The 19,483-nt window shown below is 36.8% G+C and overlaps 1 protein-coding gene across 2 annotated transcripts in view; it reads left to right on the top strand.

Annotated features, from left to right (window-relative positions):
• LRP1B (LDL receptor related protein 1B) overlaps positions 1–19,483 on the top strand; it is a 638,461-nt gene that overhangs the window by 528,804 nt on the left and 90,174 nt on the right. For both annotated transcript variants that reach the window (XM_032114472.1, XM_032114471.1), the window contains 7 exons: positions 1,634–1,774; positions 2,897–3,084; positions 4,524–4,707; positions 6,556–6,641; positions 10,158–10,280; positions 13,955–14,136; positions 15,910–16,109. In XM_032114472.1, coding sequence (XP_031970363.1) covers positions 1,634–1,774; positions 2,897–3,084; positions 4,524–4,707; positions 6,556–6,641; positions 10,158–10,280; positions 13,955–14,136; positions 15,910–16,109 — 1,104 coding nt within the window. The remainder of the gene's footprint in view (positions 1–1,633; positions 1,775–2,896; positions 3,085–4,523; positions 4,708–6,555; positions 6,642–10,157; positions 10,281–13,954; positions 14,137–15,909; positions 16,110–19,483) is intronic.

The following is a 19,483-nucleotide window of genomic DNA, read 5'->3' as shown; positions in this document are numbered from 1 at the left end:
TTGTGTGCACCTCCTGCCCCAGCCCAGTATTCAGTACCTGAATAACTATTTAGAACTCAACAGTCATAAACTTTGGAATTTGCCTTTTTTTTCTTTACACTTACAATTTCTTGCTGGTGTATTTAATTTATTTTCTATAGTATTACGTACACACACACACTATAAACTATACACACCCCTTAAAATACAGACAAATCAATAGTGTTATTTTGTCAGACTTTCAGAAAGAGACAGAAGGAGGGAACAGCAAAAGGAGCAGGAGATTTACAAAGTCCTAATCTGATTTAGTATGGACCTGCCTTCAGGCACTGGCTCTATTTAATTTCTGCAGGGAAACTGAACTCTGCAGCAATGTTTGTGCTGCGCTGCTTCAATGCAATTTTCTGTTAACTGGTAATCAAATATACACCTCAGTGTGGGACTGGTATGGCAAAACTGTTACACTGCCATTTTAGGAAAGGGTTGCATTCTTTTATGGGAAAGGGAACTGCTTGTAAAGAGTAGGAGTCAAATTCCAAAACACACTTTCCAAGGTGCTGACAGGATTTAAAATTGAACCACATCATTCCCCAGGATTTGAAACTTGTGGTTTCTGATTTGACTGCCAACTAGAGAGTCTGATCACAGCTCTGTTGACTGTAGACCTAAACCTTTTTTCATCTTCCATCTGGGAGCCAAAACAATCCAGGTACTCTTCAGCCACCAGTCTACTTACCTGACATGGAATTTGGGTTTAAATATGTTCCTGAAAGCTGAATTAATGGAATACATTTAAAAATCTAGGCTTTGTTTTAGTGTAGCTGTTTTTACTTTTTCTATTTGTATAATTGAAAGTATATTTTCTTATTGTTTTTTTGTAGAGTACTATTCAGAAATAAAAATGGGACAGGTGACTGAAGCAAATAACTTTTTTATTTTTTTTAAAGTTCACAATCATTCTATTCCTTGAAAATTTCTTTGATGCAATTTTTGAGTCCATTGTATAAGCCTATCTTTTTAATGAAATCCTAATAACTAATTACTTAAAACTGAACAGAAAAAACTATCTTTGTGATGACTTTTCTAAGTTTTTCTACTGCTTTGTCGGTTTACAACTCTCAGTTAAACCACTGTGTTCTAAGAAGCAAATGCCTGTTTGTGGTTTATTTACTTCATTATATATTTATTATTGTTGTTGTTGTTAGAAATCTACTTTCACTTTGAAAATGCCTCCATTCTATACGTATTGATTTTGTGGCCATCTTTGAAAATGTGTGTTTAGTGTGGTTAAAATGGTTTGTGTTCTGCATGTTTTAAAGGGAAGGCATGCAGCCTTAAGCACACCACAAAAATATTTGCTGGGTATTGTTAAGCTATTTCCTAATAACAGGAATAAATGGAATAGCACCAAAAAGAAAAGGAATTTATGATTGAGAGCTGCATAAATGTTTCACATCTGTGTGAGTTGTATCATGACTATAGGGTGCTACATAAGAGAATTTCGATTTCTCTCTTTGCTGGTAGACACTTGTATAAGCACAACAATTTGCATCTCTCTATGGAGTGAAAAATACTTTGCATTGCCTCAAATATGCAGAATTTTATGTGGAAATTATGGGAGAAAACATGAGGTGATTGGTTGTTGTTTTTGTAGGGTATCGTCGCTGTCGTCCTGGAGAGTTCACCTGTGCTGATGGACGGTGCCTGTTGAATTCCCAGTGGCAGTGTGATGGGGATTTTGACTGCCCAGACCACTCTGATGAAGCACCTCTCAACACCAAGTGCAAAAGTTCAGGTTTGTGTGTAATTTTTTGGAGAACACGTGTGACCTTTCTTTTTTGAGAGCGATTGTTTAGGGTTTTAAGTCAGCAAATGCAAAACCTCATGGCTTAAATTTCTAGTGTTTTCATGATACTGCTCATGTCTTGCAAGGAGAAAGTGTTCTGAGCATCCAAAACCTCAGTTCACAAAGTTCAAGCCACCAGTTCCTGTGGAATAAAATAGCAGACACGTCCTTAATGCCTAAGTCCTATTGATATTAAAATAAGATGATATTAATATAGTAATTTCCAAAGTTTCTAGCTTGCTCTTAAAAATGTTTACTGTGTCCAAGATATTCATCACACAAAAGGAGATCATACAAAAGACGCTCTCACTATAAATAATAAACACTGCTTTAATTTTATTAAATTATTGACCAAATGCTATTGGTTTTATTGGTATTTTCTGCTTACATTAATAAGTTTGATGAGGTCTGACTGCATTTTGAGAGGGAAATTAGTCCTGGTCTGCATATTGTGTTCTATTTTGTGGCTTTTTGAAAGACCAGTTCTTCTGTCTAGACCTTAGGATTTCATTGCTCTGTAGCCAGCTTCTTTATACCAATTTTGATGGAAAACGCTCATCTGCTGTGAGGTGAGGCAGCACACCTACATTAAATTTATTTAAATGTTTCAATTGCTATTTGAAGGATCTGAATGTAGCTGAAACGATGTATTCAAGTTTTGCCAAACAGGGAAAACCATATGTGCAGGTCATTAGGCAAGGAATGCATTGTAATTCAGTCAGTTGTGTTCCTAAACACCTCAGCCTCCACAGGGGGCACAACCCCTGTTTTTTAACTTTCGGAAACTGTAGAACTGTGTTTTGTGCAGAGATGATGTAGAGGGTTCTCCATTATGTAAAACCAAATCTATAGAAGAGAGTTATGACTTGATGTCTTCACATGTTTTTCCAGGAGAGGAATAACCTTTAAAGACACTGAAAAGTGAAAAGCTTTTATAATGCTGCCAATAAAGAATACTCAATTGTTACATAATTGTTTCATTTCATGTGCACACAGCAGCTGATACATGAGAAAACTAATTCCAAATACTAATGGATGACACCAAGCTTTGTTTTCTTTTTTGTTTTCCAGAGCAGTCATGTAACAGCTCTTTTTTTATGTGCAAAAATGGCAAGTGCATTCCTCAAAGTGCGGTTTGTGATAACAAAGAAGATTGCAGTGATGGGTCTGATGAGAAAAGCTGCCACATTAATGAATGCCTCAGTAAGAAAGTCAGTGGCTGTTCCCAAGATTGTCAGGACCTTCCTGTTGGCTACAAGGTGAATAATTGCAAAATATGGTGTAATATAATGCAAGTTTTTAGTTCTTAAGGGTTTAACTACTGCATGATTATAATAAAGGCCCACTGTGTGGTACCTCCTTGTAGTGAAGTAGCTTACATGCCGTAATAAGAACATTCAAATTTTTATTTCCTGTAAGCAAACAATTCCAAATTGCATTTAAAAAATGGTACAGTACATACTTTAAACCTATGGAAGAGATCGTGCAACACTTTAAATGCAACAAATCATACTGGTGTATGCAGAGCACTGAAAATCAAAAAGTAAAAAATTTACAGTACATAGGAATGAACAGCAGAAATAGCAGTTTTCTCCCAATTTTTACCAAGACTCTTACAGAAATATTTAAACAAATTAATATCACCTTAGCAGCAGAATAAAACTGTTCATGGTCAGCATGTGAGGATGTTTTTTGAATCACCTGAATCTGCTCTTTGGCCTTGACAAATAGAGAGGAACAGACTGCAGTAGCCTGTAAATAGTAGCTAAAAATAGAAGATAGACCTTTTTTTCAGGGTTTTAACTCTGAAGTAACCCTAACTGCACTCCCAAAGTTTCATCTTTTCAGCTGAACATTGGCCCACTGAGAACTAAATAAGTTTTGTGCAGCATGGCTTAGATCTGCAGGTATTCAACCCTCTAGAACTGTGAGGGTTGAGACAGAGACTCAAGAGCTGTTGGGTTCAGCAAAAACCTTGTTGAAGTGGTGGAGAAAGCACATCCTGGATCTCTGCAGAGAGAAGTAGAGGATATAGGAGGGAGGATGACACAAATTCTTCTGTAGATAAAGTTTATGCCCCTATTTCAAAACCCCTCTGCCCAGTTTTTTTTTTTTTCATCTTTCACATTGCATGTGATAAACTTCATCAGAGCCAAGTAAAAGAGAAACAGAGAATATTCTGAGTTAGAAGGGATCCACAAGAATTGTCCACCTCCAGCTCCTAATTAGCCTCAAGAGTTCTCATTCACATTGCTGTGTTGCACAGATTGCTAGGTGATGTCAATGGTTCCAGGGAAAATAATTAAAACCTTTCTATCTTTACCAAAAAACACATGTATAATTGAAAATTAAGAACTCCAAAGCGTCCATCCATCATTATTTTCAAGGAAAAATCTTTTCTATATTTTTGAAAAGGTGTGCTTTACTTTTTCTTCAGCTAAAGTAGAAAGAATAATTACTCATTGTACAGGGTTTTCTTTGGGTTTTTTTGGAGGAAATGGTGCTTAGGATTACATGAGCAGTACTTGAAAAGAAAAGTAGATATGCCTTCTGTAAAACATACAAGCAGCACAGTAATTAAGATGTTACTCGAAAAAATGAGATACATAAAAAGTTTATGACGCTAACATATTCAGAAGAAGGTACACACAGATGATAAACAGAATTAAAAATTAATGTATTTGGTTTTCTTTCCCAGTGCAAATGCTGGCCTGGATTCCTCCTGAAGGATGATGGCAAAACGTGTGTAGATATTGATGAATGTTCATCTGGATTTCCCTGTAGCCAGCAATGCATCAATACCTACGGAACCTACAAATGCTTGTGTGCAGAAGGGTATGAAACACAGCCTGATAACCCAAATGGCTGCAAATCCCTTTCAGGTATTACTGTTTAATGTTTTTATAATCCACAGCTGTATCCAAATAATTTGTGAAAAAAACCTTAGCCCCAAGGTCTGTGCTACCTTTCTATGCAAGATAAAAGCAGAGTTACTTTGAATCTGCTATTTCTTCAATATAAAATAGGAATGTGATTGTGTGTGAACGTAATAATAAGTTACATTTTTAGTATGTATTGTCCTCAGCTCATTTGTAGTAAATAGATACAGTGGGTTTTGAATGTTTGAATTAGTAAGTTTATTAGAAAAATTATTTGGAAAGTTAGAATACATCACTTAGTTTTGCTTCTGAGTCACATGATAATAGGATGGTTATGATGAGCTTTCATCATCTTTAGAACATTAGAATGTACATCAAGCTTCCTCATCTGAAAAGGAGGAACAGGAAAAAATAAGAGAAAATGCAAACTCTGTTATTCCTATGGCATATTAAATCCTCCTGTTTTATATGTGTTACACAAGATATGTGAGAGCATTGGCTATTTCCTCACGCCTCTGATGTTGTTTTCATGTGCTTCAGTGGATGGGATTGGCTCAATCAGTGAAAGGAACAGAAACCCTGTTGCTGTGTTCTGCTGAGTTTCCTCCACAGCGCAGGCAAGCTTTCTGTTTTCTTTCCAAATGACAAGAAGGCTGGAACCTCTGTCTGCCTCATATTCCAGCCTCGGGTGCTTCCCTAAATAATCCAATGAGACGCAGGTGAGAGCAGGAATCCAGCAGCTGGTTTTGCTTCATTCCTGCCCCCCACTTCCCAAGCCACCTGCACTTTTAGAAGCCATGGCTCACTCAGAGGAGGAGGGGAGCTGGAGCACATCAGAGCTGTTTGTTGGAGGTGCAATAAATCAAACTTCAAAAGAGACCGTGGCAAAGCTGTGGTGCTGTGACAGGAGTGGTTCTGCTGCCAGGAGGGGCCAACATGGGGACGTTTGGCCTAATGCTGATTTTTCTGCATAATTTGCTTTAAAGGCTTTTACAAGAAAGCTGAGCATTGCAGCCATTCCCCACAGGCCTCAAGTAATTTTTGAGCTGGAGAATGTCTTAAGAGCTGAACAAAAAATGCAAATGTGTTCAGTACAGGAGCAGAGTAGGCTGGACAGCACATTACATTCTAGAGTGTGTGAGCAGTAGATACAAAGCCTTTAATACATTTTTAATTATCACTGGTAGTTTCTTTTTTTTGTTTTAGTTGAGTCACTCCTAACAGAGCTAAAATAAAGATAGCTTTAAAAATAAAAAACTACTATTATGTATGTCACTCTCAGAGATGTGTCAGTGATGTCATGAATGAGTTTCTGAAAGTAAATATTTTTTTATAAACTAGAAGACCAGGCTTAAAAAAAATCAAATCTGGCTTCAGTTCTGAATTAAACAACCAAGGTTTTTATAAATGGCTGTTTCTTTATCACTCTCATGTTCAGAATATTGAAATCTCAAAAAGGAGTGGTCAAAACATGCGTGGTTTGCAGTCATAACAATTAATAGTGCTATTTGAAAGGAAATATTGAAAGTAAAACATATGGAATGAAATATATTTCCCCTTTAATCTCTGACATTAAATTAGGAGAAAATACAGTGTGGTTCCCATATTACAAAGACAAAAGAATTAAATTGCATTGAAAGATATACTAATTGATTGCTTTGTTCATTTTTATACTGCATCATTGATCTTTCTTGGAGCATTTGAATGTTTTAAATATTTCTTTCATCCATAACATTGATCAGAGCATGTAACATTTATTTTTCAAACCATCTGTATTTCAGCATTGTATTCCTGATTTTCCATAAATTAACGTAAAAGCTAGTCTAATATATTCTTTCTCCCGGGGTTTAGATGAGGAACCTTTCTTAATTCTGGCTGATCATCATGAAATAAGAAAAATTAGCACTGATGGATCCAACTACACTTTGTTGAAACAGGTATAACCATAGTACCATGCTCTAAGTTTAACTCAATACTTTTTATTTTTTTCTAAAGTTTGCAACTGACAGAAACATCATCCTACAATTGGCGTTGTGTGCACCACAGAACAACTGCAGTACCTTCAGAGTTCTTACAATACTTTAAATTGACTATTTTGTCTGGATTTGACGTGATTAAAGCTCAGGCAGTTGTTTCGTCAGTCATTCTGATGTACTAAAAAATTATGTTATTTGTGATCCTCTTCCATCACAATATGTTTTGTGCAATTTGTCTGTTTCAGTTAAAAAACAAACAAAAAACCCCACCTATTTGGCCATGTATTATTTGGGCTACTTACTGTCATAATCTAAACCTATTTTCAGACAGACAATCCCAATATTTACGGTATTACAAACGTGAACTTTTAGCTTTGTGTGAATCTAATTTTTAAAGTAATTACTCTAAATTATTATAACATAGAAAAAAAAGTGAAAAACTGCAAAAATAGAAAGTCACCCAGTAAATACAGAGCTGCCATTTTTAGCAGTCTGCTCTCCTATGCTTCACCTAAGTGTAGTTACTTACCTCAGATTAGATTTCCAAAATAAGTTTTAATAAAAATATCGATTTCCTTGAATACTAAATGGATCAATTGTAGTAAGACTAGGAAATTATTTACTGCCCATCAATATCATTAGGCTTTTTGTAACTTCTTGTGTTGCTAGGCTGCGCACCTTAATGTCACAAGAGAGGTGCTCAGTAATTACAAAATTCACCATCTTGAATGAAACATTGACTTTATTTAAGCTTAGCAAGCATTTTGAAAGTCTGTCTGTTCTCCTGAAATCCTTCTGACTCCCTCTCATTTGCATCTCCCTGCCTCTCTCCTCTTTTGCTGGTGTACCTGTTCGTAGAAGCCGGTGAAAAGAGGGGAGCAACAGGAAATTTTCTTCATGGTTGGTGCTGACAGATGGTCAGAGCTTCCTCAGTCCTGAATTCAGTGGGCTCCTCTTTGGTGTGTTAGAGACTGAGCAGCTCCAGCCATTGAACAAAATCTGTATTTTCCATATTGCATTAATTCACTGGGCTGACAAATACCTCTGCTATTGACCCTACTGGTCTTTGCTCCTACAAAGGCAGCATTTGATTTGAAAGCCAAAGGGGGAGCTTTACCTGCAGAACAGGGGGGTTTTGTCCCTCATAAGGACATCCTTGTGTCCTTGCAGTGTTATGATGGATTTGGCTCTTTCCTGCACATCTACGAGATGATGGCAAACACCAGAGTGGCTCTGGCAGAGGAGCAAACCCACCCTTCTCTCTGTGTATTTGATCTGTGATTACCATTCTCTAACAGTTGTTCATATAAACTCAGAATAAAGGAGCTGAAAGTAGGAGCTCGTTCAGTCTTCTCTGAGTTATGTGCCAGCTTTTTCCTCTATTTTCTTTTTCTTTTTTTTTTTTCCAAGTACACATAAACAGTACAACTGTTTGAATTGTGTCTCATGTATCTTCTTTGCTTTCCATTTCCTTCACTCCTAGTCATCAAAATCCTTAGGCTTTCAATAGGCAGAGTAGATAATCTTCCTTCTCATTATTTGTGGTTTTTATCTCCATGTTTTTAACTGGGGCACCAAGGGAACATGAATCACAGCCAAGGATATATTGTGTGCTGTGTGTAACAGAAACAAACCCACAGGTTTAAGATGAGAGACTAAAGTAGCTGATGCCATTTGAAATCTTCCCTATTCCTTCTAAAAAGCAGATTACGTGTGAAATGACAAAGAATTATGCTAGAAGGGCTTAAGTAAGATGTGTATACAATAAAGAGGAAATGATGTCTGGACAGAGAACTCTGTTACAGATGTACAGAAATATTTTACCTGCAGTCGATGTTCTGATAAAAATTGAAATTAAACTGACCCAAAATAAAACACTTGAAACCAAAGATGTGCAGGCAGTCAATTGTCTGTATTGATCTTGATCCTTAGGAAACTTTTGCAGTGTTGTGGAACATATAGAGATAAAGCCAATGTTTTTTTTACAAATTGCTGACTTTGGTTTATAGAATGTAATAAAATTGTATTAAATAGTATTTTGTATTCATTGACCTGTTGTCTCCTTGGTTAAGAATTTGGGGTGGGGGGTTCTTTGTAGATGCAATTATACTAAGAATAGAAGAAGAGACAGGAAAAGTGTCTTGGAGCCCAGCTATGACTGACAGAGCTGCAGTTGGCTTTGTGAAAAATGTGTGCATGGATATGATATTTTTGAAAAATGAGAGTGGTCCTCCTACACTGAATTGTTTCAGGCTTCCTTTAATGATGATTTGTGCAGCCTAACTACTCTTTTCTTCTACATTTTGATCAAAAGGTAGATTTCCAGTAGTTACAGTAATTCCACAGTAGTAGATGGCGGATAAGCCGTGTATCAGTTTCTGTACAATTAAATATTGTTGTCCTTAGTTGTTTACTTTACAGCTGGCTGGTCCAGCACACCCCTTCACAGCAATGAATTACACTAACGAGGGAGGCTGCTGCTCTGCCTGAGAGCAGGATGTCATTGGGCTGATAAGGGAATTGATGAACTGACCTTGCCTTTTTAAAGAGGGTACAAACCGCATCCGTTCCTTTTACCACTGCTGCTCCATATTTCACTGATAACAACAACCTGGCATATTAAGAATAATTGTGATTTCACTACATATCAGAACGTTCAGCAGGTTATGGGGCAGATAAGGAAATAAGAGCCATCAGCTGAATGCAATCCCCTTCTTCCTTATCTGCAATTTGGGATGAAAAGCCACTTTTGTAGGATTGCTCCTCCCAACCTGTTGGAGTAGCTCAGATATAATCACCACTCATTCTTAAAATGTATTGGCTTTGTAATTGGAGCCATAGGAGACTCCCAGGTGCCTGCTGGATCTCCAGCTTTCACACTTTTTGTATCCACCACCTCTGTGTCTGTGTGTATTCATACACACATATATTTATATATAAGTTTATATATACCATACCTATAATATAGCATCTAAAAAGTCAAAATGTCCTCATTCAGGAATTAGCATTAATGTCTTTTTGCACACCACTATTTTGAATTCCTGGTTAATTTATATTGCTAAGGAAATTCTTTCATTATTTAAATGTCATAAAGATTATACCATTTCTGGTTATCGCGTCTAGTTTGCCAAAGAAATGCCAAAGGTAGCAACAGCAGTGAAACTGAGCAAAAGTTGGAAGTATTTACTGCTTAATTTCATTTAAATAAGAGTGTGGAAAAACACAGGAGCTTCATTTAGTTTCATACATCATCTGCATTTTTGAAGCGAGACAATTTATCACCATATTTATTTCTGTTACAGTCTTTATCTTATTCTGTTTAAAAGTAGTGTATGGAAAAGAGAGGGAAGTGCTTCAGAAACATACAAACAGTAAAATAAAGCATTAAGAATATTAACTGTGTTTTGCTTTCTGAATGCTATCCAGCAGTTTGTATTCAAACATTTGAATAAATGGACTTTTTTTTTCTGTTTTTAGGGGCTGAACAATGTGATTGCAATAGACTTTGACTACAGAGAAGAGTTCATTTACTGGATTGATTCCAGCAGACCAAATGGCAGTCGCATAAACAGAATGTCCTTAAATGGAAGTGACATCAAGGTAATTGGGGATTAATGACACTACTAGCATTAAATTTTTTGAGTGTTTTGGGAAATACTCCTTCATACTTTTAACCCAAATTGTGAAGCTTTGGTGTATGAATACAAATACAGCATGAGCTAGCAAGTCGTAGTAAAATTTAATTGCATTTATACCTTATTTGAAGTAAAGATAGGGACTAGGAGAACTGTATTTAGGAGCTAAATTCCTCATGACTTATCTGACAGTTTAGTGAATTGGCAATTCCATGTGGTTTCCAGGATGCCAAAGAACAAAAAAAGAGCTATCATTAGGTGTAAGCTGTGTAAATACACTGGTGTATTACTACTTCTTATAAAATTTCTTGTGATCTTCAGTTTGTTTTTGTTTCACCTCCACTACATTGATAGTTAAAATAACTCAGTGTCTTTGCTGTGAAGGGTAAAAGTGCACTCTCATTTCTGCACAGCCTGTCTGTTATGCCTCCATAGTGGATTAAGTTCACAAATCCACTATTAAGAACATTTGTTGACTTACGTGAACATTTTCCCAGAACTGGTGATAAGCAGTAAGGAATCCTTTGTTTATTCTATTATGTCTGACCTTCTGAAACATGGAGTTAAATGAGCAATAACATATCCTGTGAATTTTGTTCCCTCACACCGATAAATATGCAGAGAGAAAAGAATTGTGGTTTTCATTCACAGCTTCGTGCATGGACTGACACATCCTCAGAGCACAACAGCTTTGTTTTCTATGAGTTAGGGTTTGAAACTCACTGGCTTCAGTGCGCCTCGTTTGCATCCTTCACACCAAAATAACTGTTCTTAAAAAGAAAAAAAAAACAAGTGGACAAGCAATTATGGCACTCTGATTGCATCAGGGTGAAACTAAAACCCAGCATGCACTCAAAAGTTTTCCCTGTGAAGGGAAGAAAATAGAAGACAGGCAAGTGTGGGGTTTGAAATCCATTGAATCCTTGAATCATATTTATTGTCTTCAAACAGTTTCCAAAGCATCCTCCTCAGCTTCTGTCCCTTCTGGATGAATCAGTATTATATAAGGGCTGGGGATTACTCAGACTCTTTATTTCTAATCTTAACTATTTCAAAACGAACAAAGAATTTTTCCCAATCAAAAAAATTCTAATAATCATGTAGAAGAATATAAAAAAAATTGCTTTCTACTTATTAATAATTTCTTTTTTTTTAAGAAAAGGTTTCCAAAAGTTGAACAAATAGTAGGAGAAAATTAGGATGAGGATATGGAGGGTATTTTGGTTTTCCATTATTAATAATTTGCAATTTGCACAAGTGTCATGTTGATGAAAATTTTTCTCAAATAGGATGCCATATTCAAAACAAAAATTATGAAAATAAGTTCATTTAACTTTCATGCAAAAGCCTGTTTTTTCTCGGAAAAACTTGGCCCATATTTGGCCTCTGAAAGCTAAAAACACGTGAAAAAATTGGCAAGAATTATATATTGTAGCTGTCTAATAGTCTGTCAGTATCCTTTTATCCAGTGCCAAATTTTTATATCTCTTTTTATTAGGCTGCCATAGGACATATTAAATAGCTGACATTATTAAAAATTAAATTATTTCAAATGAAATTATTTTAACTATTTATTTAGTTATTTAAACGCTGATGTTATTATTTGTTATCTAGCAAACCTTTTTACGTATTTTAATGGGGGGGTTTTTGTCATAAGAGAGAGGTTTTTATGGTTTTTCCCCTGAAGTATGGATCTCTCATTTTAATATCTTTGCACTTGTTGTGCTACTCTTTGCTATGAATAGATCTACTATCAGTGTAAGGGATGCTATTTGATGTATTGCCTCGGATTCCCCTTGTAGGAGATGGCATTTCTTCAGCACACCAGCTCTGGCTTTCCTGCCCTGGGATGCATTTCATTTTTCTTCTGTGTCTCTTCATGCCAGAGATTTTTACAGAATTGCAATGATAGGTTTTTCACCTAGATGTGTTCAGGCATTAGCACAGTGTTTCATGGAGAGTTTAGATTCAAATATTAGTGGAAAATGCAGTAGAAAGCTGGGCTGTGCACGTTAAATGCCACACTGGTGATCTCAGTGACTGGGATATGTTGAAGTGACTCTCCAAAGGAAAAGTCATCAGAAAGAGAGATTAATTACTTTGGTTCATGCTCTAGTGTAGTGTTTAGATAGCTAAACCACTCTAAATTTTCGGAGTTATCCATTTCTGCATGAAATGTCCCATGTTACAGTGCAGCAGTAGGTGCAATTACACATTTATAAACTGGTGAAGCTGGTGGTGTGAAGGTGTTAGAAAATAAAATATCTTATTCCCATGAAAAAACCAGTGTGTCCTGGAATTTAACTTTTGAAAAAGATTTTATAAGGTGATAAATTACATAACAACCTGAGAAGGTGCTTTTACATATTCATAACTATAAAACTGATTTAAAGCATCTCACCATATCCCTTCTTATCTTGAAGGCTTTTCCGTGTCTTCAAATGGTAAATAAATTTAAGACTAGCACATTCAGTTATACATAATATGGGTTTACAAATGAAGTTTATGCTCTCTGGTGCACATGCTGTTAGTGATGAAGATGACAATAAATTAGAATGTACACCACAGTAATAAACCCATTTTTAGTGCTTAAGAAATCTCATAAATTTTCAAATATTGCTTCCTGATTTGTGGGGGCTTTTCTGAAGTTCTAGTTGCCCAGATCTAATCAGGACTTAATCAGGAATAGAATAGGTCAGGATAGACCTTCTCAGGAACAGAATTTTCAAGCCTAGAAGAAATTGGACTCAAATGAATATTCAAATATTACTGAACACTTGACATGAAGTACTCCCAGACAAGCCAGACTGAGTCATACAATCATGATGAGATTTGTAATCACATATATCTAGAGGAATTTGTTCAAGTTCCAGAATTATCCAAGTCATCAAAAGCTCTGAGGATAACACATCCCTGTCAGTAGTCTGTAGGCTTTCCAGTAGGCGACTAAATTGCTTCTGTCTCTTAACAATGTAGTCCTTTTGAAATTTAACTAATTCTTGGGAAGTTCCTCATTCTTCTGCCACATGAATGTTGCAAATAAGAGCACAGTATTTACTTTCCAACCAGTAACTCGCTGAGTGCTTTTATGGCCTGTCATGATGACATATGGCACAACTGTGACATTAAAATGAAGGATATGCTGATGGAGACTGGTGAGAGAAATGGGGAGCTGAGAAGCAGATGTGTTCAAGGGCACGCTGTGGGGAGAGAAGCCTCATCTCCACTCTGGTCTGTGGAACGAAAAATAGAATATGAAGGAGAAAAAGGTTGGTTTGGTTTGAATTTTTTTTTTTTTTCTTCTCGTATTAAGACAAAACTAGAAACTTAAGATGAGAAATCAAAGATCAGAAGTTCTTAAAAGTTTGTATATAATGCAGAGAAGTTGGGATTTCCTATTTACAATATCATGGTATTCTCTGTTCTCCCTTACTAGGAGAAAAGTGTCACATTGTCATAGCTACTTCAGAAGTGTCATTACCTGAGAGGCCTCAGTGTTTAGCAGTGAATAATACCCATTTTCCATGTGTTGTATGTCATAATATCAAATGTCCAGTCTCTAAATATCCTGGTAACTCTTCAGTTGTTCATTTCCCCAGTTATTTAGATGAATAATTAATGTAATTTTTGCTTTTTTAGGTGATCCACAATACAGCTGTTCCCAATGCCCTGGCTGTCGATTGGATTGGGAAGAATCTCTATTGGTCTGATACTGAAAAGAGAATTATTGAGGTGTCTAAACTCAATGGCTTGTACCCAACTGTCCTTGTGAGCAAGAGAGTGAAGTTCCCCAGAGATCTGTCCTTAGATCCTCAAGCAGGGTACGAAGCAGCCAATTTTCAGTAAATCCTATTTAATCCTAATTTGATATTAAGATATATTTTATTTAGAGAATAGATAAGAAATACTGCTTAGGTTGGTTTGTTTGTTTGTTTTAATCTAATATTCAGTGATAGGAGAAAATCACTGAGTTAGTCTGGACTCTACCTAAATAAAGAAAAGCAGTTTTCTTCCTAATATAGAAATGTAACCTGTCTAGTTTACTATTTTTAAGGTAAAAGCCGTTTTCTACCACTTCTTAGAACTGGAATTTGATTTTCTTGTAACAGTACCCTTTATTCCTTGTAAAATTTGGGAGGAAGCGTGCAGACCTTTGTTTAATGTCTTCCAACACAGGAATACCTGGGATCTCTGTGTGGTTGCCTGCATGTGCCTGTGTATGCAGAAATCACTCTACAAAGTTAGTAGAGAGACTCTCAGTCCTTCAGGAAGGCTTAGACATATAAATAGGCATAATAAATTTACTGGGTTTCTTCTCAGTGTGTATAGAGAGCTTTCCAAGATTGAGGGGGTTTTATTTACTTTTTTTTTTAATAAACATATGTATTTTTAAATTTATTTTAGTATATAAAGTTCCTGGAAATAAAAACTCAAATTCAGAGTTACAATTTGAAATGGTGTTACTTGTATCTTAGTATTTTTCTCACAAATGAGAAATGCTTAATGAAATATCCTGCTGATTCCATGAAGTTTGTTTCCAAAGCAAACATTTTCTGTTGGAGAGAGTGGAGAAAATTCCCTTTCTCTGCTGCTTATGTGGAGCAGGCTTGGTGCCAGCATATTGCACCTGTGTCTTCTAGGATACCTGTAGCTGTTCTTAGGGCTACCATTTCCTTCTGCACACAAATTCACTTCCAGGTGGTTATTAGGAATATGAGCTGCATCTGGATTTTGGAGAGCCTGTCCAAAGCCTGTAGAGCAGAATCAGTTTCCCAGCTGGAAAGATCTGTCCTGAGGTTCTGAGTAATGGCATACAACAGCAGCCACATGCATCCTTGTACTGAATAATGGGACTTTTTTCTTTCTTTATGGCAAACATGCTCTGCATTGTGGTTAAATAGCTTATTGAGGGGAAAATTGCTGCTCAGCTTTCCGACAGTCTTTCTCAATGCTTCGGCCCTTTTTAAACCCTCTGTGTGAGAAACTGTTTTAATATTTTGGAACTGGTACTTCTTGAAGCAATTCAGTTTGCATTATGTGGCTGTTAACAGCAAAAAAGGTTTTGTAATATGTGTAAAAAAAAGAAAGTAGATGTAATACCATATTTCTGATCAATTTAGTAGTGATGCCATTTATGCAGGATGTGAGATTCACAAACCCTAGTTTGGGTGGTGCTTCAAATTCTAAGGTATCAAGACTAAGCCATTTAAATGCACTTTTTACTAGTCCATAATTAATTTAATAAAATCACACCTAGCATGAGGACTCCAAACCTTTTACATTCAGCAGACTTAATTTATGGACAGGTCTAGAAAAATGCAAAAATTTATCTGGAAAGTGGAAATACTAAAGAGTAATTACTGACCTGTTCTTGAGATCCACTAAATAAATTAACCATTGAGTCATAGAATGGGTTTGGTTTAGAAGAGACTTAGAGATCATCCAAACCCTCTTGGTGGGCAGGGATGCCGTTCTCTAGACTGAGGTTGCTCCAAGCCCATCCAGCCTGGCTTTGGACACTTCCAGAGCTGTGGCAGCCACAACCTCTCTGGTTAATTACTGATATTCCTCAGCTGCTGTGTTTTGTTTCACAGATACTTGTACTGGATTGATTGCTGTGAGTACCCTCACATTGGCCGTGTCGGGATGGATGGATCCAGGCAAACGGTGGTTATAGAAACACAGATCTCCAGACCTATGGCTCTTACCATAGACTATGTCAACCACAGGCTGTACTGGGCTGATGAAAATCATATTGAGTTTTCTGACATGGATGGATCTCGCAGACATAAAGGTTGGTCAATGCTTCAGTTGTTTTCTTTTTCCTTTTGATAATTTTTATATCAGGGGTGCTTTCTGTGTATAATTATGTAAAAACTGTCCTTTAAAAAAAAATTTTGCAACCTTTTTCAAGATGAATTTTTCCTTTTAAAATCTGCTTTTCGTTTTTCTTCTCTGTTATGGATATGAATACGTTTTAAATGTGCAGTACTACATGTTTGTGGGAAAAATGTCAAATGGAAAAAGAAACTCTAGGAACAGACTCAGCAATCTGAGGCAGCCCTGTTAATTTTATACTCTGGAATGTATAGGCATGTTCCTTATTAAGTTACAAAGTGAGTGAAACTTGGTGTTAAAAGTAGGAGGGATATATCCTGTGTGCCATGTGTCAGAATAGGGCTAAAATCAGCCTTTTCTCCCACCTCAGAAAGCCTGGAAATGCCCATTAGTCTGCTCAGCATGAGACCAGCATTGCAATTGTAATTTGGGGCTTTCCTGGTAGATGGGTGAAATAATAACTTTTGAAATCTTTATGTAATGAACTAATCTTTATCCTTGTGTTTTGCTTCTTACCTGACAGATAATTAAAAAGCTTGTGCCATTTCTCTATAAAGTATTAAAAAAAAATTTGTATGCTATGATGAATGGTTCTCATATACCAAATTGTATAATTAAAGTTCTTTCATTTTCATTCAAACATATGAAATAGTATCAGTCTACTGAATTTTTGGCTGAGGTTTTACTTGAAGTGAAATTGTTACCTGAGCTCCTTCCACAAGCTTTACCCAAACCTCAGCACTGCTGCTATGCTGGTAAAACTTCATGGATTTGGGCTTTTTTTGGCTTTTATGTCATACTGGGTGCCTCCACGTTTTCTCCAAACCACAGTTCATGAAATAACTACTTTATTTTTGGATCAAAGCTTCGCCATGAAATAAAAAAGGAAAAAAAAAAACCAAAGGAAAAGCAAAACAAGTTTTCTAGCCCTTGTATTCATGAATTGTAAGTTATAAATACATCATGAATAATTCAATGGCAGTTGTTTGAGATGGTAGATTGGAGACACTCTAGCACTAGCTATGAGAGTTGTATGTTTACATTAATCTCCCATTAATCTCAGCATAATGTCCATGGTTTTTTGGGGATGAACACCAGTCAGTTGTAACCTGTTTACCTAAGCAGCACTCATTCAGACCTAGCCCTGAGCTGGATTCCTGCTTAGTCTGTTCTTCTGACAGATGAAGCAAAGCTCCCTACTCCTCTCAATGTCTTTCCCTGTGCTGCTGTCCTGCTATTTTTGTTCTCATAAAATTTTTGTTCTTTTACTCTTCTCTCTGGATTTTTCAAAGGAAAGAAGTAAATTACAGCCCATGTGTCTCTCTCAGCCCTAAACTGACTGCAGTGGTCAAACTTTTCAGAGTCTTCTCTTTCAGCCTGAGAGTTTCAGAATTTTTCTTTCCCCAGAAATGTCCTGTCACTAAACTCAGGAGATGGCTGCAAAATTCCAGTCATCCCATCTTCGGTGTCCATTGCCTTGGTCTTCAACCTGTAGGGTTCTCCAGCCCAAGTGGATAAAGTGAGCTTCAACTGCTTTATATTCACAGAATAAATGTCTTCTCCTGAGGATATGTGATCCTGGAGAAGCAGGGAATTTGTCACAATGCCACAGCAAGTTTATCCAAATTTGATACCAGTGAAGTATCTGAGGCAAGCTCCAAAAGCAACAGTGACTTTGTGTAAAGCTGGTATTGTGCTGCTTCTGAGGGCATGTCTCTTTGAAGTCCGGATGGTGTATAAATATTCGAGCCATAAGAAGTGAGCTTCAGGAGAAAGATCCTGAGGTATTTAAGTGATGTGGAAGCGAGATTTTCTCCTTAGCTGATCACTGTAGATCATGAGGTTGGAAGAAACCCCATGGATCACCTAGTCCAACCTTTTCTGGGAAGAGCATAGTCTAGATGACCCAGAACCAGCTGCATCTTAGAAGTGTCCAATCCACCATTTCCCTAGGAAGATTATTCCAATGTCTCAGTGTTCTCCTTGTAAAAAGTTTTCCTCTTGTCTCCAATCAGAATCTTTCCAGGAGTAACATGTTCCCATCACCCCTCACCTTTTCCATGTAGAAAGGGAATCTCCTCTTCTTTGTAGTCCTCTTTAAAGGCTGGAATGTGGTGATGAGGTCTCCCCTCAGCCCTCTTTTCTCAAGAGTGAACAAACCCAGTTCTCTCAGCCTTTGCTCTTGTGGCAGCTTCCCAAGCCTTGGATCATCTTTGCGGCCCTTCTCTGGATCCTCTCCAGCCTGCCCACACCTAATGCCATTTGTCACTTTCTGTTGTCAGGAGTTTCACTCAAAACATCATGATCAAATCAAAATCAAGTTGTAGAAAAGTTTCTGTGGGTTTCAAAAGTAATTGGTAGAATTCGCGCTGTCTGAAATGGATGAAACAACCCTGGGGGTGCTCCAAGAGGAGCTTTGAGAGTTCTGCAAAGTTCACACATAATGATCAATTTGCCTTTAATTGGGGTCTTTTCCCTTCCTCCCCACTTTCTCCTGGAACAACCAACCAAATACAATTTTAATTTCTTCATGATTCAGCACAGGGATAGAAATATTTTGGAAGATGAAATTGAGCCATTGTAAATAAATTATTTTAGTAAGGGAAACTTAGGGAAGTTCAGTGTTTGGAGCTGTGATCCCCTCTGGCTTTCTGATATCTGTAATCCCCATTGATAAGCACTTAAATGAGAAAGATTAGGTTTTATCTCTTGTGATAACTGTGTTTCTTGAAGGCATGTTTTTCACGTGGATTTCATGGTCTGTTTTCCTTTGTCATTTTGCACATTTTGTATTGTCAAAGTTAACTAGAGGGGAGATGGTTGAGTTTGCTCTTATCCTTTGTGTTTTCAAATGGAGAAGGATAAAAGCACAGGTATGGTGACCACAAAATACATTCTCATGGAGCAGAGGAAAAAGTGTGAACGGGAATGCTGTGAGTGATGCAATCCGAAGTGCTTTTAGTGGCAAACTAAGCATTTTCTCACTTGTTTCTGTGATCTCTGAGGATAAGGCTCACTTGCTGCAAGGCTTTTTCCTGAGATTATGATTTTTGGATCTTAAATTATCTGTTACAAAATATATCAGAAAATGCCACAGAGATTTCACAAGACCCAGCAAATAAGTAACTTGTCAGAATGAGTGGATTTCATACCATTAAGGGATATTATGGTATGAGAAAGTGTGCAGTGTTCTGTGCTCCACCTCAGGTACTTTAGGATAAACAGAACAATGTTAGGCTAATTATTGACACACTTTGTTAAACCAAGGAGTGCTTATTACATGCAGTGGAAGTTTATATGTATTTTAGTCCTGGTGTTAACACTTTTTTC

The sequence above is a fragment of the Corvus moneduloides genome, chromosome 7 (assembly GCF_009650955.1).
Source record: "Corvus moneduloides isolate bCorMon1 chromosome 7, bCorMon1.pri, whole genome shotgun sequence".
NCBI lineage: Eukaryota > Metazoa > Chordata > Aves > Passeriformes > Corvidae > Corvus > Corvus moneduloides.
This window is presented reverse-complemented; position numbering and strand designations above follow the sequence as displayed.